This window comes from Balaenoptera musculus, chromosome 19, assembly GCF_009873245.2.
Source record: "Balaenoptera musculus isolate JJ_BM4_2016_0621 chromosome 19, mBalMus1.pri.v3, whole genome shotgun sequence".
Classification (NCBI taxonomy): domain Eukaryota; kingdom Metazoa; phylum Chordata; class Mammalia; order Artiodactyla; family Balaenopteridae; genus Balaenoptera; species Balaenoptera musculus.
Window position 1 is genome coordinate 9,052,394 of NC_045803.1, and position 16,976 is coordinate 9,069,369.

General features: G+C 47.2%; 1 protein-coding gene across 1 annotated transcript; it reads right to left on the reverse strand.

Moving 5' to 3' along the window:
• Nucleotides 1–15,710: 15,710 nt before the first annotated feature.
• Nucleotides 15,711–16,522, reverse strand: INAFM1 (InaF motif containing 1). The gene has a single exon (XM_036834112.1). It carries the CDS (start codon nt 16,491–16,493, stop codon nt 15,960–15,962), a length of 534 nt encoding a protein of 177 aa, XP_036690007.1. The 5' UTR covers nt 16,494–16,522; the 3' UTR covers nt 15,711–15,959.
• Nucleotides 16,523–16,976: the final 454 nt, after the last annotated feature.

The window sequence follows — 16,976 nt, forward strand, 5'->3', positions numbered from 1 at the left end:
AGGCCCAGAGAGGCAAAGCAGGTCTGTGGAGGTGGCCCAGCACTTGGGGACTGTTCCGTCTTCCTCCCTAGAGTTTTGAAGTTCGCACGCACCCCCACCCCCAGAGCCACCACCATCCTTTCCAGCCCCATTCTGGGTTCTTGTGGAAACATGCTGGAGTCTGGGGCAGGGAAGGATCCTACCTGATTTAGTTTCTTATTGCTGCTGTAACAAATCGCCATAAACTGAGTAGCTTAAAACAACAAAAATGTATCCTTTCACAGTTCTAGAGGCCAGAAATCCGAAATCAAAATGTTGCCAAGGCCACACTTCCTCTGTAGGCTCCAGAGCAGAATCTGTTCCTGCCTCTTCAAGTTCTGGTCTCCGCCAGCATTCCTTGGCTCGTGGCCACATCACTCCAATCACTGCCTCTACGGTCACATCTCCTTCCCTCCTACTGTGTGTCTCAAATCTCCCTCTGCCTCCCTCATTTAAGGACCCTTGTGATTACATTTAAGGACCCCCTAGATAATCCAGGATAATCTCCCATTTCAAGATCCTTAATTTACCTGCAAAGTCCTTTTTCCTATATAAAGTCATGCCCTGGGTTCCAGGAATTAGGATGCAGACATCACTGGGAACCATTCTTCAGTCTATCACAATGAGCATGATTATTACGACGGGTGCAGAAACAGGTTCATTTTTCCCATGCTTGTCTGCAACTCTCCTGTAGACCACCCACATCATTCCTCCACAAATAGTATTTTTCTCCAGCAAGCTTCAATTTGTGAAGATCTAGCTTTCTTTTTATTGCAAAGATGATCCATGCACCTTGTAAACATTTGAACAATCCAGAAATGCCCTCCTCACCCCCACCTCCCAAAAAAAGCATTGAAAAATCCCCTGACTGCTAACCTTCTGAAACTCCTATTAGCAGTTTGGAGTGTATTCACCCAGACTTTTACAAATGTGGCGTTTGTGTTTGGGAATGGATATGTGAGTGCACGATGTTCGGCAAGTTTCTGTTCTACTAAACGAAGCCATGTGTTGTGGACGTGACTCGGGGAGGATTTTGAAGGTCTAGTTGTGGGGATTTGGTGCTGGTAAGAATGCGTGGTTGTTATACCAACCCTGACCTCAAGAGGGCGTCTGAGGGACTTCCCTGGTGGCGCAGTGGCTAAGAATCCGTCTACCAATGCAGGACACACAGGTTCCAGCCCTGGGCCGGGAAGATCCCACATGCCGCGGAGCAACTAAGCCCGTGCGCCACAGCTACTGAGCCCACGCGCCTAGAGCCTGTGCTTCGCAACAAAGGTAAGCCACCGCAACGAGAAGCCCACGAACCACAACGAAGAGTAGCCCCTACTCGCCCCCAAGTAGAGAAAACCGGGACGCAGCAACGAAGACCCAACGCAGCCAAAAATTAAGTAATTAAAAAAAAAAAAAAAAAAAGAGGGCCACTGAGCTGCGGGAGACTCAGGATGCAAGGTCACACCCTCTTGATTTTTTAAAGACTTTTGGACCAAAGTTGTGCATTGCCTTCAGATCTTGAGTTCTTAACATTTTCTATGTCCTGGACCTTTAGCGAAGTTATGAACTGCCTCTCAGAATAATTCTTATAACTTTTTATGTTGATGTAATTTCAAATTTAAAGGGAAGTGGCTGGGATAGTAAAAGCAGAAAGGAAATGTGATAACACCTTATGTAAGCCACCATCCTCATTCACGTTTCATCAATTGTTCGAATACTGTGTTTTTATCACTATTTTTTCAGAATAATGTTTTTGTAAGTACATTTAAACACCTCGTGCTTTTGTAACAGCATCGTAAGTCCACTGTTAGTTTGAAACCTGTTTATTTGATCACTTCCCTGTTGGTGGAACTTTAGGTTGTTTCCAATATTTTTGTCCATATCACAGTGAGCACCCTTGCACATACATCCTGGTGCCCGTGTATGAGGACTTATTGCAGATAACTCTCTAGAAATGGAATTGCAGGGCAGAGGGGGTGCATACATCGTTCTCAGTATTAGCAACCTTTATGCTGGTGTCTCTTCATCCTCTTCCTCAAGACCCGACCTGGGCGGCTCAATAGAGCAGGCCACCAGCCACATGCAGCTACTGAGTAACTGAAATGTGGTGAGTCCAACTTGAGATGTGCCCTCCCTGAGTATAACACACACACCAGATTTCCAAGACTTACTGGAAAAAAAAAAAAAGATTGTAAAACATCTCAACAATTTTTATATTGTATTACGTGTTCAAATAATAAAATTTTGGAGAAATTGTGTTAAGTATAATATATTATTAATTACAGTTGACGCCTGAAGAAAGTGGAGGTTAGGGGCACTGACCCCCATGTGGTCGAAAACCCTAGTACTGCTCTCTCTGCCTCAAAAACAAAGGAATTGATAAATGACTCACCCAAGGGCAGGAAGTGGAAACAGTTGAGATAGAATGAGGACTCAAACTCTAATTCTTTTGATTCCACATATTGTGATCTCTAATCGAACACAAACTTTTCCCCACACTTAGTTAATTTAAAAATCTGTAAAAGTAAAGTACAGGTACTATATCTATTGGAAAAAAACCCGCATGTAAATGGATCTGCCCAGTTCAAACCCATGTTGCTCAAGGGTCAACTATATATTATTGTTATTGTTACATATTTTAGATCATTATATAAAATAGATAACTAATGGGAACCTATTGTATAGCACAGGGAACTCTACTCAGTACTCTGTAATGACCTATATGGGAAAATAATCTAAAAAATAGTGGATAGATGTATATGTATAACTGATTCACTTTACTGTACACCTGAAACTAACACAACATTGTAAATCAACTACACTCCAATAAAAAATTTTTAAATAATTTTTTTTAATTTTTAAAACATTATGTTATAATATTAACATCTTACTGTGACTATAATATATTAATATATGTTGATATTGTTGATATTAATCTAATATATAATTATATTATTAAATATGTTATTATTTCATTTGTTTCTTTTTACTTTTCTAACACAGCCACTTGAAAAATTAACATTACCTATGAGGCTTGCATTTATGGCTTACATTATATTTCTGTAGGATAGGGACTTCCCTGGTGGCGCAGTGGTTAAGAATCCGCCTGCCAATGCAGGGGACATGGGTTCGAGCCCTGGTCCAGGAAGATCCCACATGCCGTGGAGCAACTAAGCCTGTGCGCCACAACTACTGAGACTGCACTCTAGAGCCTGTGAGCCACAACTACTGAGCCCACATGCTGCAACTACTGAAGTCTGCGCGCCTAGAGCCCGTGCTCCACAGCAAGAGAAACCACTGCAATGAGAAGCCCGCGCACCGCAACAAAGAGTGGCCCCCGCTCGCCGCAACTACAGAAAGCTGGAGCACAGCAACAAAGACCCAACACAGCCAAAAATAAATAAATAAAATAAATAAATTTAAAATATATATTTCTATAGGATAGCACTGCTCTGGAGCCACCATTAGCCCAGCCAGAAACTTTGTGAATTATAAAGAGATGCCCTTTCCAGACAGCGCTCCATGCCAGGGCACACACACAATTTGACCGGGAGACCCATCTCTGACTATTCCCCTTAAGTTCATTTCTCTCTCACAAACCAGTGTAACTCATGGCTTCCACTGTGGGGTCTAAGGTGGCTGTGCCGGCTCTCACCACATCCAAGCAGAAAGGGAAAAAAGAAGATGGGGCACAGATGCCCAAACCTTTTAAGGATGAGACTCAGAAGTGGTACCTTGGCCTCCCATTCACAGCCCATTGCCTGAAACATGGTCACCTGACCACCCTAACTGCAAGGGAGGCTGAAAAACCTGGTCTTGAGCTGTATGTTCCCGTGTCCTGTTAAAACTCTATTCCAGTGGACAAATGGGAAAATACATCCTAGAGGACAATTAGAAGTCACAAACAGCATCAGGAAGGGCTGCTTTAATTTAAGAAAGATGGCATCTACTAAAACTAAATACACACCTAACCTATGACCCAGCAATCCCACTATTAGGTATTTACCTGATAGAGAACCCAACATGTGTCCAGCAAAATAATGTACTAGAATGTTCATAGAAGCTTTATTCATAATAACCAACAACTGGAATCCAACCTAAAAGTATCCAATCAGCTGTAGAATGGATAAATACATTGTACATTCATACAATGGAATACTATATAGCAGCAGAGAAGAATGCAAAAACTAATATTTAAAAAACTAGGGGACTTCCCTGGCGGTCCAATGGTTAAGACTTCATGCTCCCAATGCAGGGCGTGCGGGTTCGATCCCTGGTCAGGGAACTAAGATCCTGCATGCCACACAGGGTGGCCAAAAGAAAAGAAAAGAAAAGAAAAAAACTAATACATGCAACAAACAACATGGCTGAATCTCAGAGTGATTCCGCTGCATGAAAGAAGCCAGACACTAATGTGTACATACTGTATAATTCTGTTTACATGAGGTCAACAGCAGACAAAACTAGGCTTTGGTGTCATAAGTCAGGATAGAGGTAATTTTTGAGGGGTAGAAATTGTAAGGGGCACTGGGGCAGAGAGGAATCTGGGGGCTAGAAACATTCTTTTTCTTGATCAGGATGTTGGTCCCACAGAGACATTCAGCTGTGAAAATTCATTACGCTGCCCCTTTATGGTTTGTGAACTTTTCTGTCTGTGTCCTATATTTCAATAAAAGATTTTTTCTTTTAATATTTATTTATTTATTTATTTATTTATTTATTTATTTTGGCTGCGCCGGGTCTTAGTTGCGGCACACGAACTCTTAGTTTGCAGCACGCGTGCGGGATCTAGTTCCCCGGTCAGGGATCGAACCCGGGTCCCCTGCATTGCAAGCACAGGAGTCTCACCCACTGGACCACCAGGGAAGTCCCAGATTGTTGTTGTTTTAAGTAGCCCTGAGAGGCTTAAAATTTACACAATGGAAAGGGAAAGCAGAAAAGGATTGTGACCAAGTGGCATATAGACTCACGGTTTTGTGACCCCCAAGTCCCTAGGATCGTTCAGAGCTGACCCCATCTGGAGGGACAGGACTGAGTAGGGGGCTGTAGCCACCACACCCCAAGGAGGGAAAGCTGTGGCCAACCACCAGCCTGCCAGCACCCATAGGAAGCCCAGAGCCAGTCAGATGTTAGCAATCCATGCCGAGGCTCTCAGCTGTGGGCACAGTGGCTTCTGAGGCAGGATGTTGTGAATTATCAGCAGCAGGTCCACACAGGTGTCCGATCCTGGCTAGACTGGCTCACCAGAACTTTCGGCACTGTGGAATTTGAGACACAGGAGGTGGCAGTAAGCACCACGGGGAGACTGGGAGGAAAACTCTGGAGGATGCATCAAGGAGAGGGCCTCTCAAAGGCTGGCGGAAAACACCACCACCAGCAATAATAATAATAATAGCCAACACTCATCAAGCCATTGTCTGGTACCAGGGGCTGTTCTAAGCATTTCACAATAACCTGAACAGATTAAGATATGAAGCGCTGGGGCTTCCCTGGTGGCGCAGTGGTTACGAATCCACCTGCCAATGCAGGGGACATGGGTTCGAGCCCTGGTCCAGGAAGATCTCACATGCCGCGGAGCAACAAAGCCCGTGCACCATACTGAGCCTGCGCTCTAGAGCCCGCGAGCCACACCTACTGAGCCCGCGAGCCACAACTACTGAGCCTGTGCGCCTAGAGCCCATGCTCCGCAACAAGAGAAACCACTGCAGTGAGAAGCCCGCGCACCGCAATGAAGAGTAGCCCCCGCTCGCTGCAACTAGAGAAAGCCCGCACGCAGCAACAAAGACCCAATGCAGCCAAAAATAAATTAATTAAATAAAGAAATAAAAAAAAAAAAAAGAAATATGTATGTGAAACCATCACTACAGTCAATTTAGCTAACATTTCCATAATACCCAGAAGTTTCTCTGTGGCTTTTTGTAATCTATCTCTCACTCCCTCCACCTTCATTTTCAGGAAACCACTAATCTTCCTGACACTGTAGATTACTTTGTATTTCCTAGAACTTCATACTGATGGAAACATACAGTATGAGGAATTTTTTTTTTCTGACCCGGCTTCTTTCACTCAGTAAAATGCTCTAGAGTTTCATCATGTCATTGCAGGTACCAGGAGTCTATACCTTTTTCTTTCTAACTTTCCATTGTACAGTGTGGTAGACAGAATAATGGTCCCTGGGTTCTTCATGCCTAAGTGACTGACCCCCAGTGAAAACCCTGGACACCGAGGCTCAGGTGAGCTCCCTGATTGGCCATACTCCATGCATGTCATCACATGACGTACTGGAAAGAAATAAGTACTGTCCTATGACTCCACTGGGAGAGACCACTGGAAGCTTGTGCCTGGTCTCTCCTGGACTCTGCCCTGTGCACCTTTTACCTTTGCTGATTTTAATCTCTAGCCTTTCACTGTAACATACCATAAACATGATTATGACAGCCTTTCTGAGTTCTGTGAGCCCTTCTAGTAAGTCTCTAAACCTGAGAGTTGTCTTGGGGACCCCCAACACACCTGTCTAGGTGTTTCTCAGTTTACACCTCTCAGAATTCCAGCGACTTCATCTCAGTTTGGTCTCTATCTCAATCTCCATTTCCATTTCCCAAACCCACATATTATCCATCTCCCAGGTCTTTCCTTGTCTCATTTTTCTTGTCTCTCCCTCTTCTCCATTTCCTTACAACATCTGTTTCTGTCTATCAATTTGACAGCCAGAATTACAGCTGCCTCTTCTCTCTTGACGAAAACCACACTTTGATTATTTTTATAAAGTGGGAATTTTAGAACATCAGAAAACAGAATAGATAACAAGAAACACTCTCCCCTTGTTCCCTATCAAACTCAGTGCCAAGCACTTCCTAGGTGTTTACCATCATTGCTCCCATCCTCTGCCAGAAAGGGGATTCTTCAATCATCCACAGTCCTGAGCCCCAGGCTTCCTGGGCAGTGGGGACAGACAACAAAAAGATTTCTCATGCTCTGCACAATGTTCTGAAAGAGGACTGGCTGACAAAGGGTTAAAATGTTCCAAGACCTTTATTGTCACACTAAGAGAAGAAATGAAGAACCCGTGGTGTATCAGTTAATTATGGCTGTTGTTATAGACTGAATGTTTTTGTCCCCTCCAAAATTCATATGTTGAAACATAATCCCGAATGTGATGGAATTAGGAGGTAGGGCCTTTGGGGTGATTAGGTAATGAGAGTGGAGCTCTCATGAATGGGATTAGTGGCTTTATAAAAGAGACCCCAGAGAGCTCTCTGACTCTTTCTGCCATGTGAGGACACAGCAAGAAGGCAGCTGCCTACAAACCAGGAAGTGACCTCTCACCGGACACAGAATCTGTTGGCATCTTGAACCTGGACTTCCCAGCCTCCAGAACTATAAGAAATAAATATTTATTGTTTAAGCCACCCAGTCTATGGTAATTTGTTACAGAAGCCCAAAAGGACAAAGACAGCTATGTAACAAATATCTCCAAATATTAATAGTTTAAAACAATAACTTTTCTTGTTGCTCACAGATCCATGGGTCAGCTGGATGGTTCTTTTGGTCTTGGATGACCTAAACCATGCATCTGAAGTCAACTGTGGGTTGGGTAGTTGGCCCTGTTTCTGGGAGTTGGATGGATGCCTGTGGTCTGCTTGGTGCAGGCTCTCATCCTCCAGCAGGTTAGCCCAGGCTTATTCCCATGGCAGTGGAAACTTTCCAAGGAAGCAAACGGAAGACACAAAGACTCTCAAGACCTAGACTCAGAACTAACACAGCATCACGTCTGCCACATTCTATTGGTCAAGCCTAGCCCAGATTCAAGGGGTGGGGAAACTGGTGCTACCCCTTGAAAGGAGGAGCTACAAAGTCAAATGCAAAGGGCATAAGTGGGGAGATTTGTGGCCACTTTTTACTTGTGACACTAGTGGGCAATGGTGATTCTATTCTGTTATAAAGAGAAAGCAAGCCCAATTTCTAGTCAAAAATGGTGTCTTTCACAGAAGATCTGCAGAATGTGTGACTCGTGTTTCAGAGCAGTTAACAACCCATTTGCGACAGTCATTAGAGATGGTCTCAGATACTGTGGCTCTCCTGGGCACATGGTAGGGTTCCACCTACTGGAGGTTTGGCGGGGCCATGTGACTTTCCCTGCCCAGTGAAACATGAGAAGAAGGAATATGTGCCACTTCAGTCTGCAAATTCTAAGAACTAGTACACCCTTGACCATATTTTTAACTTTCCCTTGGCCAGTCAGATGCTGCCTGCGGCTGTACTCATCTGAAGGCTTGAGTGGCTGGATGTCCCAGGGGGCTTACTCACATGTCTGGCAGTTGATTCTGGCTGTCAAATGGGAGCACAGCCAGGATTTTCAACCAGTGTCTGCATGTGGGCTCTCCATATGGTTTGGGCTAAGAAGCAAAATAAACAGTGAAATGAAACAGTTCAGAGTCAGATGGCCTGGATTTTCATCTTCCCACCCACTCATCCCCCCAACGCACACACTTACTGCTCTGCAAATTACTATTTAACCTCTCTGAGGCACAATATTAATATTCATGCCGTTCATATCACCCTTACTGGATGCTCATACTTTGGTTCTCAGTTTCAGGTTTGAACACAACATCCAGACCCTTTCCCCAACCCCCCTGCCCCCCCCCATGGTGGCCTAGGCTGGGACATGACCACCTGTAACAGATTGGATTACTCTTCAGAAGTCTTCACTCCATCCACCTCATCTCCTTGGAAGGAATGTATAATACTCCTACCCCTTTATACTGGGTTTGGCCATGTGACTTGTTTGGCCAATAGTATGATGGTACACAGAACACAAACAGAGGCTTGACATGTACCTGTACAGTTAAGTTCACACCTCTGCCATCAACATGAGAGATCCTGGGATAGACCGCTGGTCCCAAGCATTGAATGCACCAGCCAAGGCCAGCCAAGATCAGCCCATGCACAAACATCTGAGGCAGCCCAGTCAAGATCAGCGAGGCAGCCCACCATGTCCAGCCCCGATCAATCATGCCCCAGATGACCTCAGACATATGGGACAGCCCAGCCAAGATCAGTAGAGCCATCCTGCCACAATCAGCTAGGTGACTCTCAGCATGAGCTAAATAAATGTTCGTATTGAAACGGAGCAAGACCCTAAGGTCCTTCCCCCTCCGCATGTCCTCCACCTGCCTTTCGTCTGTGGAAAAACGTTAGCCAAAGAATAAGTTTAATCGGAGAAGTGAGAAAATGCAGAAACAGAGGAAATCAGTCCAACAAGACTAAATAATAATAGTTTAGCCATTAAGCATAGTCAAGGACCTTTAGTTCCTTCTCAAGGGCTATAGATAATATTCTGAGCCTATCCTGTGAGCTGTCTGATACTGAAAACTCCAGCAAGTGGAAGAAGTTAACTACATGATGACCAGACTGTAGCCATGACATAAGCTGCCACAATTCTGAGAACTGGCCTCAAGGAAATGGGAACAAACCGACCCCGGAACTGAAGATTAACTGTACTTAAAACAGTCAAGACGAAGCTAATTAGACCACTGATAACCAATTTCAAGATGACTGTCAGAGCTGATTGTGCTCTTTCTGCATGAAGCCCCCTCCCTCTGTCTATAAAAGCTCTTGCCCCCTGATTGTCGGGGGGGGGAGTCAGCCTTTGAACAGGTGTCCACCCTCCCCTCCCCACCACTTCCACCAACCTTGCCTCTTTATTGGCTTTTGAGCTGCGAGCAGCTGGACCACACTTTTGGTTACAATACGTGTACATCACACACAGGTTTTGATTGTTTGTTACCCAACTATAGTGAATTGATACATTACCAGCAGTATATCCACAGACTCGTCATCATTACATAGCTGCAATGTGACTGTATGACCACCAGATTATTTTTATTTTATTTGTGATCCATGGACCACATAGCAAGATGACACTGGCAAAATCATAAGTAATTGTACCCAGACCAAATGTTAAATGCAGATGACATGGAAGGCTAAAGGTGGTTTTACAACCACATAAGTTTCAGGGTAGTGTGGTTGGTGATTAACTGGCTGGAAAAGCCCACCCTCAGGATTTCCCATGACTTGGCTGGACTTCACCCAGATTCTTCCAGAGGCCGGATGACTTGTGATATTGCAACAGATCAAATGAAAAAGCAACTCTGAAAATCCAGTTGTCTTCTCTTGAACTGGACATTACTTATTCTCAGAAATGTAAAATAATGCCATTCTTCTCATTAAATATTTTTATTTTGGAAAATATAGCATTTCTCATTTAAAATGTTATTTACGTTTAAATGCAATGTTTCCAAATGTCCATCGACACATGAATAGATAAACAAAATGTGGTATCTGTGTGCAATGAAATATTACTCAATCTTAAAAGGGAAGGAAATTCTGACACATGCTACGACATGAATAAACTTTGAAAACATGATGTTAAGTGAAAGGAGACAGGCACAAAAGAACAAATGCTGTATGATTCCATTTACATGAGGTGCATAGAATAGGCAAATTCATAGAGACCTAAAGTAGAATAGAGATTACCTGGTGTTGGGGGGATGAGGAATTATTGTTTAGTGGGTAGAGTTTCAGTTTGGGAAGATAAAAAGAAATGCTGGAAATGAATGGTCATAATGGTTGCACAACAATGTGAATTTACTTAGTGCCTCTAAACTGTATACTCTTTTTTTTAATTTATTTATTTTATTTTTTTATTTTTGGCTGCATTGGGTCTTCGGTGCTGCTCACAGGCTTTCTCTAGTTGCAGTGAGCTGGGGCTACTCTTCGTTGCGGTGTGCAGGCTTCTCATTGCAGTGGTTTCTCTTGTTGTGGAGCACAGGCTCTAGGCATGTGGGCTTCAGTAGTTGCAGCATGTGGGCTCAGTAGTTGTGGCTCGCAGGCTCTAGAGCGCAGGCTCAGTAGTTGTGGCGCACAGGCTTAGTTGCTCCACAGCATGTGGGATCTTCCTGGACCAGGACTTGAACCCATGTCCCCTGCATTGGCAGGCGGATTCTTAACCACTGCGCCACCAGGGAAGCCCTGAACTGTATACTTAAAAATGGTTAAAATGGTAAATTTTATGTTATGTACATTTTACCACAATAAAACCGTTGCAGAAACACAATGGATTTATCATGGTTATTTTTAAATGACTTACTAAATAATTTTTAACTTCTCAATCTTAATACTCATATATATTTTTTTTTAATATTTATTTAGGCTGTGCCAGGTCTTAGTTGCGACATGCAGTATCTTCATTGAGGCATGCGGGCTTTTAGTTGCAGCATGCATGCAGGCTCTAGTTCCCTGACCAGGGATCGGACCCGGGCCCCCTGCATTGGGAGTGCAGATTCTTACCCACTGGACCACCAGGGAAGCCCCTTAATGCTTAAATATCGATAGATATAACACACATACAAAAAAACTCTTTGGGTCCTCAAGAATTTTTAAGGGTGTAAAAGAATCCTGAGACCAATAAGTTTGAGAACTGCTGCTCTATGTGCAGCCGAGGCAAGCCTGAGCTAGCTGTCCCTGGCACTTCTCTGCAAGGATCTACAAACTCCCAGGAATTACAGTTTCTTCTGGCCCAGGTGGACAGGCGACCTCTAGTGGAAGTATAAGGTATTGCTTGACAGCGCAAAATTTGAGTTATTTTGTGGAGTTCACTGAAATTCTAAGACAGAAACAGAGATGGTCGCGTGAAATGAGGATTTTATTTCAGCATATTAACTTTAAACCGTGAACCATGTCTCCTCTCCTGCACATTCACACACATACACACACAGACATTCACACTGAGATCCACGGTCACATGCACACACACAAAATTACATACAGACAGAACTAGATGCTCACAAACACACACAGTCACAGACACGCAGACAAGATCAAACACACACACACACCATCTCTCCACAGACCCCCATATGTACACACACAGAAGTACTTTCACACACACAGACACAGCTTCACACATGGACACACACTCATATAGTCATACACACAGACACACTTTCACATGCACAGACACACACACACTAAAATAGCATATCGTTAACAAAAGGGACTTAGTAAATGAACGTCATTCTCTATTTTTAAAAAAAGATTGTAATGGAAAATGAGTTTCTTCCCAAAGCCATTAAATAAATGTTGAACAAATAATTAAGACGAATCTAGGTTTGGCAGCGTGCCCAATTAGAGGTCCACAATCCCTTAGCTGAAGTCTTTGGGGACAGATGCGTTTCAGAACTCAGAACTGTTCCAATTTTAGAAAGGTAATTCTGAGCGAATGCCATATATTATGTAACGCTCCCAGGGGCTTGAAGCAGACCCTGCTCCATCAGACATGTTAATATATTTGCAGCAAAATGTGTGAAAATTCACACCAACGGAGATAAATAGTGTTAAGAACGCATATTAGCTGATTTGCCGCCATGTGAGACTGGGCCAAAATGACCCCCTGAAGAAACATTTTTTTTGGTTGTCAGAGCTTTTTGGAATTCGGAATTACGGATAAGGGATAGGAGATTCTATCGGCAGGCCCTTCACACGTCATCTACCTATACTCCTGCTCTGATTGTAAATTTTCGACTTCAACTTGGACGTGGGGGAGGACGGCAGGATCCTGGAGGACTGAGACTCTTTAGCGCCCCCTCCTGGTAGCCCCAGTCCTTGCAGTTTGGCTGAGGATTTGTCATGTCTGCCGGCTTTGGCCAGATCCAGCAGTAGGTCCTGATTGGTCTAACCCTCCTGGCACAGGCATTGGTTCCGGGGTTGTCATGTGACCCAAGCTGATCCAATCAGACTGAAGGCAAGCCCTTTGGCTCATCAGTAGGGGACCAAGCCTCCCTATCTCTTTAGGATGGGAATGAGGAGCTCACAGGTGCCTGGATCTGTGGGCACCAGGTGAAGCCGCTTGGGGATGAGGCCAGAAAGAACTAGAAACAGTTAGATCCCTGTGGTGGCCATGGAATGGCGCTGCTCAGATCTCCCTTTAAGAGATCCTGCTGCTGACAGCACAGCTGTCTGACAGCCCCACCTCACTGGTGCCGAGGCCGCGCCTCCCTTGGGCAGCTCCCAATGAGAGAACACAGTGGGTACTAGTGCCAGCCCACTGCAGCCCCGCCCAGGACTCCTCTGATGGGCAACCTTTGCTCAAAGACCGCCCCATAGTCACACACACCCCACCCCCACCCCACAGACGTACAGCCAGAGGCTCCTCCGACCCAGTCCCTCTTTCCCTCTCTCCTTTCACAGCTGTCAGACTGATGGATGGTGGTGACTGTCCACTTCAGAATGGTTAAAATAGTAACTCATATGCCATGGGTATTTCATACACACAAATTTGACCACCCACCTCTCCTCGCCTCTCCATCACCACCCTGGTCTAGCCGCTATCGTCCCTCACCTGAATCACGGCTGTGGTCTCCTTACTGGGCTCCCAGCTTGCACCCCCGTTCCCTGCAGTTCATTCCCCACGTGGCAGTCGGAGGGTCCTGTTAACACCTATATCGGGCTCAGAAGCCTCCCACTTCTCCACCTCACAAAGAGTAAAATTCTTCACCCTGTCCCATGGGGCCCTGCACAAACTACCCCCATTCTCTCTCCCCCAACCTTCTCCTGCCCTCCCTCTCATTCACTCTGCTCCAGCCACACTGACCTCTTTGCTGTTCCTTGAACAAGCCAAGCACCTTCAGCCTCAGGGCCTTTGCACTTGCTGTTCCTGATTCCTGGAGCACTCTTCTCCCAAGACCTGCATGTCCTGCCCTCACTTCTCTTAGGCTTCTAGCCAGTAAACAGCAACTTCATCACTCCCTATCCCCTATGCCCTGATTATTTTTCTCCTTTGTGCTTATTACTACCTGATAGTAATAACATATACTTAAGTTATTCATCTATATTTCTTGTCCGTCTCTTCACTGATATGTCAGTTCCAATGAGAGCAGAAATTTCTGCCTGTTTTGTTCCCTGCTGTGTCCCCAGTGCTTAAAATAAGGCCTGGCACATAGTAAGTGCTGCATAAATATTTGTTAAATGAAAGATTAAGAGATAGCGACCAAAAGAGAGGCTGCGAAAAACAGGAAGAGAGAAGGGAAGACAAACACACAAAAAAGGGGAGGGGGGAGGAGATAGGGGAGTGAGGGAGGCTGAACTAGGGGAAAAATGAGAAGGGGGGGTTGGATCAAGATGGGGGGGAGAAAAGTGAGGAAGCGGGACAAAATAGAGAGAGAGCTGAGGCGACTGAGTCAGAACACAGTGAGGGATAGAAACAGAGACAATATTGACAGACATCAGACAGAGAGACAGAGACACACAAAGATTGAGAGACAAAGAGAAAAGGGGTAGAGGAGACAGTGGTGAGGGAGACACACAGACGAGAAACCAAGAGAGCAGGAAAACGGGCTGGGAGAAGTGAGTTGAGAACTAGAGAGAAGGGGGCCAGTGGGAACAGAGATGGAGTCCCTCCCTCTAACTCACCATTGGCTGGTGTCCAGGGCTCTGGGCTGACTGGATATCCCTTGCGATCCAAGCTGTGGTTTTTAAAACCCCGAGGGACGGAGGTGGGTGGAGAGAAAGAACATGTCATGCTGTTCTATGGGCTTCAAATCGCCAGCTTCTTTAATCCTCAGAGAAAACTTTATGAGATAAATACTATGATCATCTTCATTTTACAGGACCAGAGAGGTTGAGTTACCTGCCCAAAGTCACACAGCTAGAGAGAGGAAGAGCTAGGATTTGAATCTGGGCATCTTGGCCCAAGGTCAGTGCCCCTAACCACCATCTACGCTAACTGGAAAGAGGTGCTGGCTTCCTGAGTTCCATTCAGTCTGGAGACACCCTCTGGGAAGTGGTGCTGGAGGGGTAGAGGAAGCAGAGGAGGTAAACAGATCGACATTCCTAGCCAGGTATATATCCACAGATGTCCCAGTCTAGGGAAGAGGCTCAGCTTCACCATCCTAGGAATGTCTCCAGTTCAAGGGAGGTAGTTGGACAGGAAACCACTTCCTGCTTGTAGGGTCCAACGCCCTGCCCAGAGCTAGGCCTTAGTAGTCGGGATGGGAAAATGGACTCGACCATCTCTGACTCTTTTATCAGGACTGGAGTTTCTCTACCTTGGTTTGCGGGCAGCATTGCAGACCAGAGAGGTTGCACTAATTAATCTTCAAAGGCAGCAGCGTGCTCTGATAACTTCCTCTGTGATTTCCAGAGGGGCAGAGAAGCTCTACCACCACCCCTGTCCACGCTCAACTCTCAGATCCCAGGAAGAAGGCCTCATTCTCTCCCAGCAGCACCCTGACATCTCCAGGTGACTTAGCCTCTGTCCCCGACATTATAATTATACGAATCACAACTCCCAGAAACCCAGCTCTTGCTGAGATCATCCCATCTCTCGTCTCCTGTGCTGTAACAGAAGGCCGGACCCTTTGCTCCCCTCCAGAGGAACTTGACCTCTGCCCCAAGCATGCAAAAAACTGCGAAGTCCTTCACACTGCCTGACCTTCAACTGCCCTGTTGCGGACAAGCCTCTTCTCATCCCAACCCAGAAAATACATGATACCAATGGAAGAAGAACAGGGCCCCCCTAAGGAAGGGGAGAACCCACACAGCCCACCTAGGGAGAGAAACGAAGATCAGATGCCAGGAAGGATTTGCCCTCACAAACTTGAGAGGAGCGGCACCTCTGTAGACAACACGACAAACACAGCACGAGGCAGCTGGGGCTGAGTTTATTGCAGGTGGAAGATGGATACGGAGATTCAGGGAGAAGGGGGGCGGGCTGAAGACTCTGTACTCAGAATCCTAAAGAGAGAGGGTCAGGAGGCAGAGATCTGTATGCGGTCGGCCAGATGGTGGAGGACCGGCCTGACGGCGGAGAAGCTGTGAGGGGCGAGGCCCAGAGCCAGCCCCTCTTCGCCCCCCATTCTTCAGGATGACGGCTCCGGAGACGCTAGACGATGTCATGAAGAGGGAGCCAGACCCCAATCCGGGAACGGCGCATCCGCGGCGGGGGCGCTGGGCTCTCGAGGGCCGGCGGTCCATCTTGGGTGAAAAGGAGGGTTACCCGGGTCCTCGCCCCCCGCGGCCTCCGGCGTCTCCCCCGGCGTCTGGCGGCTCGGGCGGCGGCTGGGGTCGCTGTGGCGGCGGCGGCGGCGGCGGCTGTGCGGCAGCTCGAGGTGGGGTCGCGGCCCGCCAGGGGCTCCCAGGAGACAAGAGACCGAGGCAGCGGCGGGCACCGAGGCAGGCAGAGCACCCGCGCGGGCGCCGCAGGGAGAGGACTGCGCGCTGGGCGGCGGGCCGGCTGGGGCCGCAGGGGGCCGCGTGGGAACCCAGATGAGACCGTAATAGACAGCGAGCAGCACGGCAGCCAACGAGACGCAGAGAAAGTAGGCGCAGACCGGAGCCAGGCGCAGCCAGCGGCCCCGCGGGCCTTCGCTCAGCCCCGCGCCACCCGGGCTGTCGCCGCCGCCACCCACGCAGCTCGTGCCCCGCATCCCCGCAGCCCACTCGGCCCAGCGCCACAGCCCGCACAGGACCCGCCCCTTGGGCCCGCCCCCTCCGGAAGACCGCCTTCGCGCTCTAACCCTCCCTCGTCCAACCCCGCCCCCGCCAGCGTGGTCACGCCCCCGCGCGGGCGGGCCTTCTCCGCGTTGTAAGCCCGCCTCCTCAGCCTCCGGCCAACCATCATCAACCTAACGCTTAACCACAGCGTTCTGACCCCGCCCCCACCTGGCTCCGGGCCCGCCCCAAGCACGCAGTATCTCGATTTTTCTCAAACGCAGGTCTCGGCCCAGCCGACACCCGCCAGGCTGGCCAAGCAGAGGTTATACCCACCCCGGCGCTTAGCTCCGCTCTCCCTTTTCTGCCTCCTCCCTGCGCCCTAACCCCGTCCCCTTTCGGAACTCAGACTCCTTCCAGGCATCTAACTCCGCCACTCCCTTGCCAAGCTCAGGCCTTTTAAGTCCCGCCCTCCCTTA

Excerpts from the sequence above, each read along its gene's own strand:
- INAFM1 (XM_036834112.1), bottom strand. The coding sequence starts at position 16,493 with ATGCGGGGCACGAGCTGCGTGGGTGGCGGCGGCGACAGCCCGGGTGGC.